Source organism: Platichthys flesus, chromosome 16 (genome assembly GCF_949316205.1).
Source record: "Platichthys flesus chromosome 16, fPlaFle2.1, whole genome shotgun sequence".
NCBI lineage: Eukaryota > Metazoa > Chordata > Actinopteri > Pleuronectiformes > Pleuronectidae > Platichthys > Platichthys flesus.
In genome coordinates, this window is record NC_084960.1 from 1230508 (window position 1) to 1248766 (window position 18259).

Here is an 18259-nt window from a genome sequence, read left to right on the forward strand (position 1 = left end):
CGCAAACAAACACATACACACACACAGACACACACACACACACACTCACACACCCCCTCAAATCTGAATATTTGTACACGCACGGACAGTCACAGTTATTCTTGCATTGTATACTTGGACACTCAGTAATTCTCACAGCATGCTTACACACATAGTCATTCAGATAGCTCCCAGACGCACACACACACACACGCTCACACACACACACACACACACCTCTGTATAAAACTCTGTCTCTTCCTGTACCAGTTATTGTCTTTCCAGTGACTGTCCCTCTGTCTCTTGTGACTGGTGAAACCTCATCTTCCTACAGGTATGTGTGCGTGTGTCATTTATTATGTTTTTGAATCTGATCATAGATTATGATGTTTTTAAATTTTCATGTTTTTCTCATGGCGTTTATTTTCCCTTGTTGCCGTGAGAGTCATCAGCCAATCGCATTAAACCCTTTCATGCTAAATTCTTTAAATTCAATCAAACGTCTTTTAACTCAAGTGGTTTGAATTGTGTGTTTTTAAACATACACATACATTTATATTATGAGTATGATCTGGATTTTCTATAATTTATTAACTTTGCTCTTTTTCATAAAATAAATGGTCCCTGTGGTTTTAAAGGTCCTATAGAAATCACATGTATAATCATTATTATTACGTCTCTCAATTAAGATTCAATTATCTTGAAGTAAATGATATGCTGCTGTTAAATGAATGGTTACTTTGAATATGATCAAACTCAATCTCAATCATGTTTAGAAATATAAATTTCATACTTTACCACAAAAAGTCCAGAGGCAACGTCCATAAACATAAAGAACAGTTTCCATGTGAACACATCTGACACCAACACTGATGGATTAACACCTGCACGTGGTCCTGATTGTGTTACTGTGCTGCACTCGCTGTCTGAAGAAACAGATGATAACTGTCAGTTACTGAGTGTCAGTCACTGGCTGTCAGTCACTGAGTGTCACTGACTGACAGTGACACTCAGTGACTGACAGTGGCCTAAAGAGAAATCCCCAGAGAGCCTCATATGCAGATGTGGATCCAGACGACTAGATAGCACATTCTCTCATAACGTGTGTGTGTGTGTGTGTGTGTGTGTGTGTGTGTGTGTGTGTGCGTGTGTGTGTGTGTGTGTGTGTGTGTGTGTGTGTGTGTGTGTGTGTGTGTGTGTGTGTGTGTGTGTGTGTGTGTGTGTGTGTGTGTGTGTGTGTGTGTGTGTGTGTGTGTGTGTGTGTGTGTAAGATAAACTGAATCAGAATAATATGAACCTTTTTTACCCATAATCCTCTCTGTGAAATGACACCGACTTAAACCCAGTTAGAGCCGTTGAGCTTCAATATGTTTATTTTAGTCTTGAATAAAGTCGACATCATTCATCATGAAGAAATGCCTCAATGTCCATGTACACACACACACACACACACACACACACACTGTCCTTGACTAAAATTAACCCTGCTAAGGCCTCGGCCTGTTGTCTGCTGGAACTTGATTCTTCTGCTAAATCCCCAGCTCCACTCCCCTCCCTCTGAAATGTGCTACTTCACCCGTCCATCATTCCTCCTCCTCCTCCTCCATCTCCTCCTCCTCCCCCTCCTCCTCTTCCTCTTCTTCCTCCTCCTCCTCCTGCTCTTCCTCGCTCTAAACACCTCATGTCCTTCATCGTCTCACCTTTATGTCCTCCTCCATGTTAGTGGATTGGATTGGGCCAAACTAAAATCTATATGAATTAATGATTCTATAAAAAAACAGCAAAACTATTACAGTACATGTCAGAGCCTGTACTTTTATACCTCTAGGTTGAATGAGTACTACAGGAGTACAGTCTGTGTGACACCTCTTAGTACCCGAAACAAGCTGAGGACATTTCTACTCAGATCATCTGTCAGTCAACCGTTAAGGTGCTAAGTTCGTTGTAGAATCTAAATATTTCCTCCTGTGATCTGGAGCTCAGTGTCTCAGAGTGAGTGACCCGGTGTGTCAGAGTTCAGAGGGACAACCGGTCAGTGAGGACAAAGTGTGGACACTAGAAAGAGGACGAAACTCTATCTGCTCGGGTCCTTCAGTGTCCACCCCTCGTCACATTCTCACCTGTTCACACTCCATCAGTCTGCGAGTGCGCGCTGCCAGGAAGGTGTCAGCACCCCCCCCCCCCCCCCCCCCGTGTGTGTCTGTCTGTGTGCGGCTTTATGCCAGGACAATGGCAGCTCAGAGACAATTTATAGTGAAAACCATGTCTCCATGCTCGTGTGTGTTCCTCCGTCTCCAGAGAGATTAATCACAAGACACTGAGGACACACACGAGGACTCGTGTTCTTATAAAAGACACAAATCTGCACTTATCCGGCTTCACACAATATTTAAAAAACGTGGAATGGACAAAATGTGTTTAATATTTATATTCAGGGTGATTTATAATGTAACCTTCTAATATGTCTTACTCAGTAAAACAAGGACTTTAAGAGAACGTCCTCAGCAGCCAGGACACGGAGCAGTGTGTGTCTTCATCTGCACAAGTTGGATGAGAAGTTTCCAAACACCAGCAGGCGTCAGGGACAAGTTGTGTGTCTGAGCGTCATCATGTGGTTTGATCTTTAAATCTCAAAAGCTGGTTCATCTCTGGGTGATCAGACCTGGGTGGGTTTCTGTCATGTTGGGGAAGTCGGGGTCTCTTCTCCTGATCCAGGACCAGCAGCTGCAGCTTTCTGTCTCTTCATGGTCGGGTGCTTCTCTGTGGATTCCTCCTGATCCAGGACCTGTGGCTGCAGCGTTCTGTCTCTTCATGGTTGGGTGCTTCTCTGTGGATTCCTCCTGATCCAGGACCTGTGGCTGCAGCGTTCTGTCTCTTCATGGTCGGTTGCTTCTCTGTGGATTCCTCCTGATCCAGGACCTGTGGCTGCAGCGTTCTGTCTCTTCATGGTCGGGTGCTTCTCTGTGGATTCCTCCTGATCCAGGACCTGTGGCTGCAGCGTTCTGTCTCTTCATGGTCGGGTGCTTCTCTGTGGATTCCTCCTGATCCAGGACCTGTGGCTGCAGCGTTCTGTCTCTTCATGGTTGGGTGCTTCTCTGTGGATTCCTCCTGATCCAGGACCTGTGGCTGCAGCGTTCTGTCTCTCCATGGTCGGGTGCTTCTCTGTGGATTCCTCCTGATCCAGGACCTGTGGCTGCAGCGTTCTGTCTCTTCATGGTCGGGTGCTTCTCTGTGGATTCCTCCTGATCCAGGACCTGTGGCTGCAGTGTTCTGTCTCTTCATGGTCGGTTGCTTCTCTGTGGATTCCTCCTGATCCAGGACCTGTGGCTGCAGCGTTCTGTCTCTCCATGGTCGGGTGCTTCTCTTTGGATTCCTCCTCCGGCCCCTCTTCATCTCCACACAGCCTCCTCCTCTTCTTGTCCCCTTCATCAGCAGCATCCTCAGGGTTCTGTCGGTTCCTAGAGGACAGGTAGAGAACCAGGTCTTCAGGGACGGTCAGTGGAGGACTCTGTGTCCCTCTTCTTGGACCCATGCTGTCCCTGGACCTGTGTTGGACGTCCTGCAGGCAGAGCTTTATTGTGTTTCCTGTTGTTTCAGGTACTTTAGCACTGAGGGCTCTGTTCTGTTCTCACTGGCTCGTCTCAAGTGAAGTTCAACAGCAGAATAAAAAGATTCAAACACTGTCGTTGACTTCAACACAACAACACAACACAACTGCGGCAACACACCCGGGGGCTCAGATTAGCACATTTGATATTTCAGCCTTGTGGTTGTTGTGTGTGTCTGAAACGAGCGTGTGTGACACTTGGCTCCGGCTGTGAGACTTCAACACGTCGTATAAACTAAGTGTCCTTCATCACTTTTTAAAAATCCATCAATCAAAGACTCGACCTCAGGTTTCCTCTTCACGAGGCTGCTCTGTGTGTCACTCAGTGTCTTCTCTCTGTGTTGCAGGCATGTCAGACGTGGAAGAAGAATACGAGTGAGTAGAGAAGCAGCATTTATTCATTTCAGTGTAAATAACTGTGAACTGATAACATGTGTGTGTGTGTGTGTGTGTGTGTGTGTCCTCTGCAGGGAGCAGCCAGACGGTGAGTTGTGTACTCATCTGTCTCAAACATCATCCTTGAAGATTCACACGAGACGTGAGACGGTTTTCATTTCTCTCGTTTGTCCCCAGAGGCCGAGGAGGAGCCGGAGGAGGAGCAGCAGGAGGAGGAGGTGGAGGAGGACGGAGTAGGTGAGGACGGGGAGACTCCCAGAATGCAAAGCGTGCACACACACAGGACGACTGCTTGTTGTGTCACAAGAATGAAAATTGATCGTGTGTGTCGCTGATTGACAAAGTTACTGGTTCCGATCCCGGTTAATGGACAGATGGATAAATTGTGTGTGTTGATCTCAGACTGTAAACAGTCTGTCTTCAGTCTTCTTCTTCTTCTTCTTCTTCTTCTTCTTCTTCTTCTTCTTCTTCTTCTTCTTCTTCTTCTTCTTCTTCTTCTTCTTCTTCTTCTTCTTCTTCTTCTTCTTCTTCTTCTTCTTCTTCTTCTTCTTCTTCTTCTTCTTCTTCTTCTTCTTCTTCTTCTTCTTCTTCATAACTGTGTGAGCTCAGAACCATTAACTGACCTGTCAACTCTCTTCTTCTTTCCATCGGCTAAAACCCCTGGTGCTGCTGATCAGAGGAGCCAGAGGAGTTCCAGGGTAAGGTTATAATATGTGTATATATAATATATGCTAGTTTATATATATATATATACATACAGGTCACATATATTATTTAAACATTTAACCCTTGCCTCTGTCAGAATTGTGAATGTTTTTATTGCCTGATTTGCCGCCTGTGTAAACAGGTTGTAAATAATATGCACGGAGGAAATGATTCACGTGTGCACTTTGTAATAAACAACTACATTTCCCTGTGGTTCAGTGCAAGTGACCTGTGTGGCTCACGTTGCATGATGGGAAATGATAGTTTTCAAAGCAGTAGAGTGTAGCCTTTGTGAACATGTCTTTGATTTAGCTTCTCTAATGTCTGACGCACAAGAAACTGACTTCATTCCACATCCTTCTCTCCTTCTCTCCTCACACTGCTCTCTCTATCTTCAACTTCCTTCCTTCCTTCCTTCCTTCCTTCCTTCCTTCCTTCCTTCCTTTCTTCTCTCATGTTTCATCATTAATAACTTTTCTTTCCATCCTGCCGTCGTTCTCTCTGCCTCGGTTTGGCCGCTGCACCAGATCAAGAAGCTCCGGAGGAAGGTGAGAAACACTCTCTGGTCCCCTGAAGAGTAAAACCCACGATTACCTCCTCCTGCTCAGCTCCACCCTTCAGTATTATCTCCACCTTGACTTCATAGATGTTAACCTTTGATTGGATTGATGAGGAAGCTGCTTTGCTGTGTTTCATAACCTACGACAGCTGCTTCATTCCACCTCGGTGCTTGTTGTGTGTTTCCGCTCGTTCATGTCTGAGGAGAAACATTTTTATTCAATAACATGATCTTTTCTTTCTCTCTCGACATCAGAGGAGGAGCGTCCCAAACCCAAGTAGGTTCCTTCAAGCTGTTGCACTTTTTATTTGTAATGTTTCTTTCTCCTATAATCTGATTTGGGATCAGTTGTAGTCACTCAGCCTGTTCTGTGCCTCCTCCTCCCTGCAGGCCGATGGTGCCTCAGCTCGCCCCGAAGATCCCTGAGGGAGACAGGGTGGATTTTGATGTAAGCGTTGAAGAAGCACTTTAAGCCAAACTTTCTGTGACTTAATAATTAATTGTATTCATATAGAAACTTTCAAAACACAGTAGCACTGTGCTTTATGAGTTGAAAAATTAAAAACGTAACCAAGTGATAGGAAACAACGCTTTTGAGCAATACATCCAATAAATCAACTGTAAATGAAATTAAAAGGATCTCATCCTGATATGTGGTAAATGAACATTGTCTGGTTCCAACAGGACATCCACAGGAAGCGCATGGAGAAGGATCTGCTGGAGCTGCACACTCTGATCGATGTCCACTTTGAGCAGAGGAAGAAGGACGAGGAAGAGCTGATCGGCCTCAAAGACAGAATAGTGAGATCTTCAGAAATGTGATGCAGGATTTGACCCGGGACGTTTAGTGGATTTATTTTAGTGAGGTATTAAAGTGCTGCAGATAATTTACCAACGGTTCCTTTGCTTTTCTCTCCACCAGGAGAACCGTCGTTCAGAGCGAGCTGAGATCCAGAGGGTTCGAACAGAGAAGGAGAAGGACCGACAAAACAGGATTGCGGTAACACACACACACACACACACACAGACACACACAGACACACACCCTCCTCATGCTCAAAATCCACAGTGTGACGTCCCTGCTTCTTTCCATCTGTCAGGAGGAGCGTCAGAGAAAGGAGGAAGAGGATGCCAGGAGGAAGGCTGATGATGACGCCAAGAAGAAGAAAGTGCTGTCTGGGATGGGAGCAAACTTCGGAGGCTTCCTGACCAAGGTCAGACTCCTGCTGCTCCTCCTCTCAGTGATGATGATGATGAGGATGAGGATGATGATGATGATGATGATGATGATGATGATGATGATGATGATGAGTCACAGGAGATTGACTGTGTTCCTTCTACTGCAGGCTGAGACGAGGAGGGGCAAGCGTCTGACGGGTCTAGAGATCAAGAAGAAGACTCTGAGTGAGAGACGCCAGCCGCTGAGCGTGGACAACCTGAGGGAGGACGCCCTCAAGTGGGTCACAGCAAGAACTACATCACTAGAGGACTCGTGTTTCACTCAAATGAGACCCAGAAAACCACGAAATGTGATCTGGAAAATTGTGTTTTTAACTTTAAAAACCACGGCAAAGTATTTTTAAAGTTGAAAATGTTGAAATTGTGAAGATAAAATTGGAAGACTGATATAAGATTGAGCTAAATACATCTATTTGAAATGTATATAGTCAGTTTATTCCTTATAGTTGTGCCGGTCAAACAGTTAAAGTCCACAGGTATAAATATATAGTCCTGACACCTTATCTCTGTCTTTACTGATCAACACCAAACCGAGCCCAGCACAGGTTCCAGATCAGCTCCGTGTTTCTGTCACCGACACCTTCCCCTGTGTGTTTTCAAGGCAACAGGCCCAGAAGCTGTGGGACTGGATCTACCAGCTGGAGTCGGAGAAGTTTGACTTCATGGAGTACATGAAACACCAGAAATACGAGGTAACAGCCGTCAGGACGATACCAGGAGTGAAGCGGTAGAGGGGGGGGGGTCTGGGTCCCCTGGGGGGGGATGGTGTTTGATTCCAGGGATCAAATACCATCTAAAAACAATAAAAAATGACCTGATTTTAGTCATAATTGTTGCATTTAGGATAAAACCTTAATTGAACTTGACCCCTGAGGTCATGTAGCTTGACCTCTTCTCTCCTCCTCCTGCAGATCATCGTGCTGCTCAACCGGATCCAACACGCTCAGAAGTTGTGAGTAACTCCAACAGGAAATACGGCTGAAATACAAATCTCCTCTTTCCTGTTGTGTCTTTCTTCACCTCATTCGTCTTGTTCCTTTCTTCCTCTCACAGTAAAAAGGTCCACGGCAAAGGGAAGGTGGGCGGTCGCTGGAAGTGAAGAGGAACCAGGAACTGGACCAGAGGGCAGGACACTGGTCTCAGTGGTCGACTGGTTCCAGAGCCGCTGCTCAGACGCTCCCTCGACGGGAGGAAGATGCTGAATGGACTTGATTTGATGTGTTGATAATAAAATGACGTGAACTCAGTGTTGACTTGGTTTTGTTATTGTTTCACTTTTATTTGGACGGAGAGAAGAACAAGGGAAACTGCATCAAGATGGAGATTCTTTGAATTAATCTTCTCAGAACCCGGGATCCGTTTAACATGATATCAGATGTTTATAATGATATCAGTGTTTAGTGGCTGAGACGTCTCACACAAGCTTGTTTCCTGTCGTTGGTAATTATGTTTCCTGTATGAACCCCCCCCCCCCCCCCCCCCCCCCCCCCACGCTTCTCTCTCTAATTCCTGCCTCACATGTTTGGCTCCCAGTGCAGGCCCAGTGACATAAGGACTAAAGAGGACACACTGTTAATCCAGCCTTTCTCTCACCACACACACACTCACACACACACACACACACACACACACACACAGAAGCACACGCACACACACACACAGAAGCACACGCACACACACACACTGAACTCAAATGGATCAGTGACGGTTACGCTGCCTGTCACTGCTCAGAAACATACTTTCTGTATTCACGATTGGATCACCGGGACAAACGGTGTCAGTAAGTACACAATGAAGGATTAACTATCTTTACAACAATATTTCTGTTCCTCTGATTACAAAGTTGTGTGTGTGTGTTCCTGCTTGTGTGCAAATGAAAATCCATCCGTCATTGTTCAGAAACATTTTATTCGTTCAGCTATTTCTTGGACGGTCACAAAGTGTCATAACAGCTTTTCTCTCTCACTCACACTCACACACACAGTCACACACAATCACAAACACAATCACACACACGCTCACACACACATACACACACACACATAATTTGCTCCAGACAGGATCTCCTCTCCTTGAAACACTGACGGAGCCACAAAGAGTAAAAACATGTAACTACATGCAACACAATTCAAAGGAAAACACACTTTGTGACAGAGGACAGGATTCTGAGGGTAAACGAGAGGAAGACGATACAGAAGAAGATTCACACTTCAGATCTGAGGTCAGTTTTCTATGTTCTTGTCAGAGAGCAGACGAAGTTCTAGCACTTCACTCTCTAAGAATCTAAAAAGCATCAACTTGAAAACACTGAGTTGAGTTTGTTCTGTATCTGAGCTGGAGGACAAACTAACACTTTAGTGTGTGTTAGTTTGTATAAATCTGATTCATGCATTCAGTCAAATATAAAGCACACACACACACACACACACAGTCTTACAAAGAGAACACAACATCAATGTAGGTGTGAACGATTACAGATCATCTCAGAAACTCTCCAGATGTTCGGCTGCAGATGAAAGAACCCGGCTCCTCTGCAGATGTGTGTGTGTTCAGCGAATCGGGGCCTTCAGAGCGGCGTCCACCTCCTCCTCCGGCTGCAGCGTGTGCCACTGGGCCACAGGACGCCTGGGATTGGCCAGCATCTCCGACCAGTGGCGCAGGCCCACGCCCGAGGCGCCGTAGCCCATCCAGCACTTGCCGATGGCGTCGTTGCTGCCCAGCTTGTCGTAGTCGTACACGGTGATCACCACCTGGAGTTTCTGTGTGAGGAGACGACACTGGAGTTAGAGACGGAGAACGTTGAGGAACTTTGGGAAAGTACTTCCTGTCTCTTGCCACAAGTCAGGTTCCAGTGAAAGGTTCATCGGTTTCAGCCGAGCTCCCGAGGGCCCAGCTGAGCTCCGTGATGTGAGAGGAGCGATTCAAACCTGGATCTGGGAGAACGGGATCTCGAAGCTGAAGCTCTCGTTGAAGTAAGGGTTCAGAGTGTTCTGCTTCACCGACGTCTTCTTCTTCTTCAGGCGTTTGCCGTTGAGCTGCAGCACCACCTTGACGAAGGGATCTGAGACAGAGCGACGTGATGTCACCAGAGATCTTCAGTGGAGTGACGCCTGTGGGAAAAGTGTGCTGCGCTCACCTGACAGGCCCCCGACGTCCATCTTCTTCAGGTTCTTGGCTTCCATGATGTTGACTGTTAGCTTCCCGGCGGTGGGGACGTAACGAAGGGAAATACAGACATCGCCCAGCTTCTCTATCTGTCGGGGGGGGAACAGATTGAAAGACGTGCTCTGGTTACTTCAGATGTTTGGAATCTGGCCCCTGCTCTCAAACGAGTGAATATGAATAATCCTGTTCTCTGTATTAACACTGTAACACCAGATGTTGTCTGAGCAAATGAAGATAGGACATAAAGTAAAGATTTCTCTTGATTCAAAAATATGTTAACAACATCATTGGCCAACCACGAGCAAGCAAAGACATAATTGCATAGATGTGGGTGGGGCCTAAATCACAGTCTGAGCCCCTGGAAAAAAATAAAGAAAACTTTGAATCATCACGCCGAGCTTCTTCCCGTTCCAACGAGGTCCAACACGTCCTCATTACATCGCTGAGATTAACGACCGTGACATTCATCATATGTTTGAGTGGATGACATAATGCACCTCCTCTTTCTCTCCTCCGACCAGATCTTTCCATTCGTTGATGGGCTGAGCCAGGTCGATGCTGTTCATGGGGATCTTGATCTCGCCAATGTTGTCGTGTTTACCAAAACGGTCAAAGTCAAACACCTGCAGCACCAGAGTCTGCCCCCCCAGCTCGGTGTAGGGAATCTGCAGAGGACGGAATAAACAAACGTTAGATCTGAAGCTTCTCCAGCCTCAGAGGGAAGTCATCATCTGGTGTGGATGTCCACGCACCTTGAAGGAGAAGGTCTCGTTGAACACTGGACACAGGTTCTTGCGCTGAACTTTGGTCTCAAACTTCTTCTTCTTGTCGGGCAGCATGTAGACCTTGACGTAGGGGTCTGAGGTCCCCCCCATGTCCATAGCAGGGAGGTCCTGTGCCTGGAGGATGCCCACGATCAACTGGAGGAGGAGGAGGAGGAGAAGAGTAGGTGAGACACTGAAGGGTCTCGTTTAACATAAGTATGAAACGTTTTAAATAGTGCGTTGAGCTGTGTGTGCACGTGTACCATGTTATCAGTGAAGTTATAGTCCAGTGAGTACTCCAGTTTACCAAAGGACTCCTTCTCCTCTTCTTCCTTTCCATCTTCTCCTTCCTGGAAGACACACAGAGGGGAAGCATTGTGATTCTTAATAACATCGAGTCTTGGAGCTTCAGTAGAAGAAGTTTAACGATATGAACTCTCAGGACGTCTTCTGTAGCCACTCCCCCTCGACCTTCCTCACCTTCTTCCCATCGCCCTCCTCTCCCTCCTTGTCCTTCTTTCTGCGCCCTCGTCCTCCCTTCCTCTCGCGGACCTTCTTGGGCTTGCTGCCCTTGTTGAAGCACTTCCTGTAGATACAGAATCCCATGCAGGCGATGAGGGCGAGGACCACGACCACGATGGCTCCCACTGCCCACATGGGCACTGGGGAGAGTGTGGGGGGGGGGGGGGGGGAGAGGCCGGTCAGTGATAGAAAACACGTTGATACGACTGAACAGGTTTTATTTTACTACTGAAATAGACTCGTGAGGAGTTCCGGAGTAAGGGATTGACTGAGAACTTGTCTTGTTTAATCATTTTTGTTTTGATAAGAACAATCATCATCAACATGTCGGACATTATTTGGCTTCTAAAATCTCAGAGTTCAAAAGGTTTTGTGAAAAGAAGCTTTGTCAGTGTTTGTTTCTTTAACTCAAAGTCCGAATTGGATTCATCTCATAATTCAAAACTTTATTTTACACCTCACAACAAGTTCTGTGGATTTTCTTGCCACATAAGACACGTGACTTCAAAACAAGAACAACAGAAACGTGGAGGAGATGAACTTACTGTTGAGTTTATGATCTGGAGGAGCAGAGGGAGGTGAAGAGATGAGGGAGGACAGGATGAAGACAGGTGAACGTGAGACGACAGGACGATGGTGTGATATGAAACAGAAGATGCAGGATCATTGTGAATCAGCAGCATGTTCAGTTGTGTGTTTGAATTGTGTGTCTGTGCATGTGCACTCACTTGGCAGGTGTGTGAGCTCATTGAAGAACTTGCTCTTCATGCTTTCAAACTGCTTGTTGGAGTGGTGTGAGGGCGGGGGGGGCGCCGGACGCTCCCTCTCCTCCTCCTTCTCGACCGCCCGGCGGAGCCGCACTCCCGCCATGCTGACCAATCGCATCGCTGCTCTGGCACAACACAGGAAAACAAATATGATCATTTATCTTTATGATGATTTCAAAAGGTGCTTTGAAATGAGCAGTGACAGTGAAACCGTGTCCATATTGCTTCCTGTTTGACCTTTGACCTGCTGTAATCTCTTTGATCCTCTCTCCTGCCTCCCACCATCACACTCACTCCTCACCTTCAAGTATCTGACTGAGGTGCGTCCACACGTGTTCATTAAAGAAGACACATCGACCCCTCGTCTCTGCCACAGAAACGTCCGGCGTCCGTTTGCTCTGAAGTTTTACAGCAGCTGAGCTTCTTGGTTCCAACTTGACCTTCTGAATAATCATTAATGACCTCAATCAAACCCCCTGTTTATGTAGAGTTGATCTTTAGCGATCAAATGTAAATCTACTATTTGTCACGTGGTCATCATTGACGTTTAGCCTGTTTGTTTGCCGCTGTTACACACCAGACCAGCAGGTGTCAGCGTTTCCTCTTATATGATTTTTAGATCTTAATTCATAGTTCTGATGAAGTCGCTCATAAGTAACGACTCTGTCACACAAACACGCTCAGGGCTCGATAAGAAATCATGTTAGTTCAGGTGGTCCTGGTGACGTTAGGTCCAGGGAAGCAGGATCATTAAAACACATCTGAGCTCAGAAGAGCCCCCCCCCCCCCGGCTCCTGAAGCTTCCATCTCAGCAGTCACACCTGAGCTCTTCCTTCAGAGTCAAGTCAAAAACCATGTTTCCTTCTATTCTTCAGTTTGACTGAGCTCGATGAGGCAGCTTCAGGTAAATCAGGGTTAAACGGTTCATGAAGTGTGAATTAAAAGCTGCAGGTTCTGTGTCTGTCCCTCTGTCCCTCTGTCCCTCGTCCCTCTGTCCCTCGTCTCTCTGTCCCTCTGTCCCTCTGTCCCTCGTCTCTCTGTCCCTCTGTCCCTCATCCCTCTGTCCCTCGTCTCTCTGTCCCTCATCCCTCTGTCCCTCGTCCCTCTGTCCCTCATCCCTCTGTCCCTCTGTCCCTCTGTCCCTCGTCCCTCTGTCCCTCTGTCCCTCATCCCTCTGTCCCTCGTCTCTCTGTCCCTCTGTCCCTCGTCCCTCTGTCCCTCTGTCCCTCATCCCTCTGTCCCTCGTCTCTCTGTCCCTCATCCCTCTGTCCCTCGTCCCTCTGTCCCTCATCCCTCGTTCCTAGTCCCTCTGTCCCTCTGTCCCTCATCCCTCTGTCCCTTGTCTCTCTGTCCCTCGTCCCTCTGTCCCTCTGTCCCTCTTCTCTCTGTCCCTCTGTCCCTCGTCCCTCTGTCCCTCTGTCCCTCGTCTCTCTGTCCCTCTGTCCCTCGTCCCTCTGTCCCTCGTCTCTCTGTCCCTCTGTCCCTCTGTCCCTCTTCTCTCTGTCCCTCTGTCCCTCGTCCCTCTGTCCCTCTCTCCCTCTGTCCCTCGTCCCTCTGTCAATCTGTCCCTCTCTCCCTCTGTCAATCTGTCCCTCCGTCCTCTGGGATTTACACCCTGGCGTTTCCCACCGGCCCCTCCCACAGCAGACAACCCTCTGTCGCTGCAGGGACGTAACAAGATTAATTGCCAAAGGTAATCCAGAAATCCTCAGCTTAGACAAATTAAAGGACAGTTTGCCCCCCCCCCCCCCCCCTCCCCTCACCACACCACACATTCCCATAATGAGATCTGCTGTAGTTGGCAGGCTGAGTTTCACTGGGCGTTGACCCCTGGATGGACTAAGCAGTGGATTACAGAGGGAGACTCGAACACAACACAGAGAACTGGTGCTGATTAAATCTGTCAGACGAGTGGGTCACTCACTGAGTTATTAAACAGTCAAACTGAATAATGATAATTCAAATAATAATAAAATACAGCTGCTGAGGGTGTTGAATTTTAAATGATAGTTTGTTGAGACGTCTTTGACCTGCATCTGAAGGAAAGGTCTTAAAGGTTCAGTTTGTAGACTGTAGTGATATAACCTGGTGAAGTGTCATTTGACAGCTGAGTACCACCCCCCCCCCCAACCCCCCCCTCCCCCCCATCCTCCCCTTGACATAAAAACTCAAAAGACTTCTAGTTTGTCCAGTTTGGGCTACTGTAAAAAACATGGCTGCCTTTGTAGAGAGGAGCCGCTCCTGATGTAGATATCAGGTATTTAAATATAAACTATTTAAAAATGAAAGGTTCCATTCTAGAGAAAAAGGAAACAACAATTCATACAATTTAAATGAAATACATAATTTGTATATTCAGTTTCTGCCAACAGATCCTTTCGCCTGAATCTTACACTGGACCTCTAAGTCTTGGTCCCACTGGTTTAGCATTTTACCAGTTGAGCAACTATAACTCTAACTAGTAACCAGTCCATCTTCTCTGGTCCCCATGCAGACAGTTTGGAGGTGAACAGCCGGCCACAGGATTTTGTCTAAAAGCTCAAAGCTCTGAACTGAACCCAGGACGTCATCACTCTCTGAATCTCTGCAGGCTGCACACACACACTAGTGACTTTAAAGAAATATGATTTTATGAAACATTGTTTATCAGTCACGCAAACAGTGATGCTTCATTGTGATACTTGTTGTTCGTGACTGTGTTGTCATCACTGAGTTGTTTCACAGTTACAGAATCTGCAGCTTTGTGAAGAAGGTGCGTTCGATGTAAACACCAGGAATCAAACCTGTCAGAGGTGAGTTCACGTGAGCGCTCCGTGCAAACAGACGAGCACTAACATCCCATAATCCACTTCAACTAATCTCCCCCCCCCCCCCCCCCCACACACACAATATGTAAAATAAATGTTTTCTCCAGGAGAACTTACAAAGTGAAGAGTTAAAATGAAGAGATACAACATCGAGTATGAAATCCACTAAATGAACATGAACCTGATCTGTGACTGAAGCTGCTTCTTAACGGAACAAATTAAAAATCCTGTTCAATTCAAATGTTTGTTGAAATTCATTTATTTAGGTTTGTCAGCTGTTCTATTTAATTGAGTAAATTTAAACATGAATTTATCAGCGACAACTAACAAAGAGAAACTTTCTTGGTTGTAAATCTAAAAATTACTAATATTAGAAACTCTGAAAGACAACACATGACTCACCGGGTTCGATCAGTCGCTTCTTTCTTTGGCTTTATGGATATTAATCTGCATCCAAACGAGTTGAGGACAAATTCACCAACACTGACTGAAGAGATAACTCCCTCTCCCTCTCTCTCTCTCTCTCTCTCTCTCTCTCCCCCCTCCCCCTGTGGTAATCTCTATAATATCCCTCACTGCCAACCACTTAGTGTCCACACACACACACATACACACACACACACACACACACACAAACACACGCACACACCTCAGGACAGTCCATCTTTAAGATTCCACTCATTTAAACACTTTAAATTTTTCAGCCTCGAAACTATTTCATTTTCCATCTCGTGAGTGAATGAAATATAAATCATATCTTGATAAAAGTGTAGTTATTTAACGCCCCTGTTTTATCTGCTTCAAAATGACATGTGATTATATTTGCACTACTGATCTTTCACTCTCCCTCACAACTTCATGTCATTGGGTCCTTGGTGGTTAAATTAATAAATGGAAATAGTTTTTTTTATTTAAAATGATCTATTCTTATTATACAGAAGAAAGATAAATCTCGTATCTCCACCTCCAGCTGTTAAAAATCTGTTTAACAGCTGGAGGAGCTTCTTTATAATCAAAGCTTCAAATGTACTTTAACACGACCACGTTATCTGGGTTTACAGCATTCTAGTTCTATTTTAAAATGGGGGGGAACGGGGGGGACTCATGCTTCAGTTTCTGTCAGACTTTTGGTGATTGTTCATTATATTTATTTTTAATCATGAAGGTCTTTGTAACTTTGTTTTGAGAAGTGACTTGTAGAGATATTTTAATTCCAAAGCTCAGAAACTGTAATTCTGCTGCCACAGGTCAGCATGAGGAAATGTCGCCACCGTGTGGTGAAGGTGTAAAGTGCACAAACAGACACCAGTCTGAATGGTGTCAGATTAGACTTCTCTAAATATATTAATTTACATGCAAGTTGTTGAAGAGATAAGTTATTTGACTCGTTTAACCAATTCACCATTTTACACCAAACTTATTAATTTGAGAATCTCATTTTGTGATTGATTCAAAAAAGTGACAAACAGACAAAGTCCAGCTCAAAAGGTTTATTCTGATAAACAGAAGTTAAGAGGAAGAGGAGTGGTACAGGTTCTTCTCAGCCGAGTTCAGCTCCTCACTCCTGGTGTTGGTGCGTTTAGCTGGAGCCGCCCAGGGTGTGCTTATCAAACAGGTACTCCGCCATCTTGTTGGTGTTGGCGTCCATGCGGGTGAGGTTGCTGATGTGGTCGCCCAGCTTCTTGATGGCCTCCACCTGCTCGTTCAGGTAGTGGGTCTCCAGGAAGTCACACAGCTGAGGACAGACAGGAGCACAGTCAGTGGTTTGGAACAAGCCAGAACGTTTCCTACTCGTATTTCAGCTGGTAACTCACGTGAGGGTCGTTGTGCTTGGACGCCAGTTTGTGCAGGTCCAGCAGAGCCTGGTTGACGCTCTTCTCCAGCTGCAGAGCGCACTGCATGGCCTCCAGGCCGCTGCCCCACTCATCACGAGCCGGTTTCTGTGGAGGGAGAACCGGGAATTACAGCAGACTGAAACTAAACAGAGCTTTGTGCACGAGTTTTTAGATCCAGTGCTTCAGGTCAGACGGGTTGAGAGGAGTCAGACGGGAGGAAGCGAGTCTCAACCCTCCATGTTCCTCACGGTTTATCTGAACCCAACACACCGGGTGTGGCTGCACCAGTTCTCTGCCGTGTACTGACCTTGACGTCCTGGAGGAAGATGCGTCCTCCTCTGTTGTTCTGGAAGGACATCAGCTTCTCGGCGTGCTCCCGCTCCTCGCCGATGTTCTCCTTGAAGAAGTGGGCGAAGCCGGGGAGGGCCACGTCATCACGGGAGAAGTAGAAGGCCTGTGAGGGGGCGGAGCCAGGAGACAAACACAGGTTAGTACCAGACGCCACCGGCTGTGACCTCCGGGTCGTTGTTATTGAGCAAAAACACACAGTCGTTAGGGAGCCAGACGCTGGGGATGAGTCATCAGGTTGTTCTCACAGATATTAAACAACTCACTGCGTCTACACAACTCTGTGTGTTGTAACAGTGTATCAGCGTAAAAGAGATCTGACTGATTCCTGTGTTACAGCAGCAACGTGTCGTCATGTACAATGTACAACAAATATACACAAACCAGTATAAATATTAATAGAAAATATAAGCACGTATTCTTGATAGATGGATGTATCGGTTTTATTGTATGGTATTGTGTATGTGTAGTATTTCTCATCGTAGAGGTGTAAGTGTATAAATAAGTACAATTAGAGATGGTTATAGGCATACCATGGATGTGTATGTGTATAGAAGTAAAGACATAAGTATAAATACAAGTATACAAGTCTCTTACCATGGATGTGTATGTGTATAGAAGTAAAGACATAAGTATAAATACAAGTATTCAAGTCTCTTACCATGGATGTGTATATATGGTAGTATAGGTATAAGTATATAAATTTAAGTATACAAGTCTCTTACCATGGATGTGTATATATGGTAGTATAGGTATAAGTATATTAAGTTAAGTATACAAGTCTCTTACCATGGATGTGTATATATGGTAGTATAGGTATAAGTATATTAAGTTAAGTATACAAGTCTCTTACCATGGATGTGTATATATGGTAGTATAGGTATAAGTATATAAATTTAAGAATACAAGTCTCTTACCATGGATGTGTATATATGGTAGTATAGGTATAAGTATATTAAGTTAAGTATACAAGTCTCTTACCATGGATGTGTATATATGGTAGTATAGGTATAAGTATATTAATTTAAGAATACAAGTCTCTTACCATGGATGTGTACGTGTAGGAGGCGAACAGCTCCATGTTGACCATCTTGTTGATGGCGGCCTCGCACTCCGGGTGGTAGTTCTGACGCACTTGAGACTCCATCTTGGCTGGTGAGTGGTTTTCTTATCAAAACGGTAGAAAAATATAAAGTTCTGCGGTGAGTTCCTCGAGATGAGTTCAAGTAGCAGCGGGTTCTGGTTCCGAGGAGTGAAGTGAAACACGTAGACGACAGAAGGAGCTCCGTTCAAACACTGTTGAAGCAAGAACCTCTCTGGTTTCTACCCGGACTGAAGTGGAGGAGGGACGCTCCCTGTACTTATACTGCTGACACGTGGCTCCTCCCCCCTCATCAGTCACTCCGCCCAGCCGTAGCTCGGTCCGTAGGGTCCGTGTGATGGGAAATGACTCGGCACTTTTTCTGCTGTGTCATGCTCAGTCAGCGTTCAATCGATATATATCAGACTGTAAACATAACGTCAACATGTTTACAGTGTGTTTACACGTACGAGCACGAAAATAAA

The 18259-nt window shown here is 45.8% G+C and overlaps 3 protein-coding genes across 8 annotated transcripts; 1 reads left to right on the forward strand and 2 right to left on the reverse strand.

Annotated features, from left to right (window-relative positions):
* The first annotated feature begins 3920 nt into the window (after window positions 1-3920).
* tnnt1 (troponin T type 1 (skeletal, slow)) lies at window positions 3921-7732 on the forward strand. 2 transcript variants are annotated; one of them, XM_062407560.1, is made up of 14 exons: window positions 3921-3961; window positions 4057-4070; window positions 4160-4219; window positions 4660-4680; window positions 5215-5235; window positions 5502-5523; window positions 5637-5694; window positions 5931-6047; window positions 6169-6246; window positions 6347-6460; window positions 6593-6702; window positions 7087-7177; window positions 7397-7437; window positions 7539-7732. In XM_062407560.1, exons 1-14 carry the CDS (start codon window positions 3936-3938, stop codon window positions 7582-7584), a joined length of 819 nt encoding a protein of 272 aa, XP_062263544.1. In that variant the 5' UTR covers window positions 3921-3935; the 3' UTR covers window positions 7585-7732. The 2 variants fall into 2 exon arrangements, with proteins under 2 accessions (XP_062263544.1, XP_062263545.1); XM_062407561.1 differs by lacking the exon at window positions 5215-5235 and having other exon boundaries at window positions 3934-3961.
* Window positions 7733-8373: 641 nt separating this feature from the next.
* syt5a (synaptotagmin Va) lies at window positions 8374-15030 on the reverse strand. Of its 4 annotated transcripts, none has more exons than XM_062407566.1 (10): window positions 14913-15030; window positions 11665-11823; window positions 11482-11496; window positions 10895-11076; window positions 10678-10764; window positions 10403-10570; window positions 10148-10315; window positions 9622-9739; window positions 9413-9546; window positions 8374-9244 (listed from the first exon to the last, which is right to left on the reverse strand). In XM_062407566.1, the coding sequence occupies exons 2-10, from the start codon at window positions 11819-11821 to the stop codon at window positions 9035-9037; spliced, it is 1239 nt and encodes a 412-aa protein (XP_062263550.1). In that variant the 5' UTR covers window positions 11822-11823; window positions 14913-15030; the 3' UTR covers window positions 8374-9034. The 4 variants fall into 4 exon arrangements, with proteins under 4 accessions (XP_062263550.1, XP_062263549.1, XP_062263547.1 ...); XM_062407565.1 differs by having other exon boundaries at window positions 11665-11828; window positions 14913-15014; XM_062407563.1 differs by lacking the exon at window positions 14913-15030 and adding an exon at window positions 12005-12021 and having other exon boundaries at window positions 11665-11828.
* A 955-nt stretch (window positions 15031-15985) lies between these two features.
* LOC133970621 (ferritin, middle subunit) lies at window positions 15986-18026 on the reverse strand. Of its 2 annotated transcripts, none has more exons than XM_062407568.1 (4): window positions 17739-18026; window positions 16653-16799; window positions 16325-16450; window positions 15986-16245 (listed from the first exon to the last, which is right to left on the reverse strand). In XM_062407568.1, exons 1-4 carry the CDS (start codon window positions 17838-17840, stop codon window positions 16090-16092), a joined length of 531 nt encoding a protein of 176 aa, XP_062263552.1. In that variant the 5' UTR covers window positions 17841-18026; the 3' UTR covers window positions 15986-16089. The 2 variants fall into 2 exon arrangements, with proteins under 2 accessions (XP_062263552.1, XP_062263553.1); XM_062407569.1 differs by lacking the exon at window positions 17739-18026 and adding an exon at window positions 17227-17274.
* Between the last annotated feature and the right edge of the window lie 233 nt (window positions 18027-18259).

Coding starts and splice junctions, on each gene's coding strand:
- tnnt1 (XM_062407560.1), top strand. CDS start 3,936: ATGTCAGACGTGGAAGAAGAATACGA. Junction 4,220..4,659: donor GGTGGAGGAGGACGGAGTAG/GTGAGGACGGGG, acceptor GCTGCTGATCAG/AGGAGCCAGAGGAGTTCCAG. Junction 5,524..5,636: donor GAGGAGCGTCCCAAACCCAA/GTAGGTTCCTTC, acceptor TCCTCCCTGCAG/GCCGATGGTGCCTCAGCTCG.
- syt5a (XM_062407566.1), bottom strand. CDS start 11,821: ATGCGATTGGTCAGCATGGCGGGAGTGCGGCTCCGCCGGGCGGTCGAG. Junction 10,571..10,677: donor ATAACTTCACTGATAACATG/GTACACGTGCAC, acceptor CTCCTCCTCCAG/TTGATCGTGGGCATCCTCCA. Junction 10,316..10,402: donor ACGAGACCTTCTCCTTCAAG/GTGCGTGGACAT, acceptor CGTCCTCTGCAG/ATTCCCTACACCGAGCTGGG.
- LOC133970621 (XM_062407568.1), bottom strand. CDS start 17,840: ATGGAGTCTCAAGTGCGTCAGAACTACCACCCGGAGTGCGAGGCCGCC. Junction 16,800..17,738: donor CCTACACGTACACATCCATG/GTAAGAGACTTG, acceptor GCCCCCTCACAG/GCCTTCTACTTCTCCCGTGA. Junction 16,451..16,652: donor TCTTCCTCCAGGACGTCAAG/GTCAGTACACGG, acceptor CTCCCTCCACAG/AAACCGGCTCGTGATGAGTG.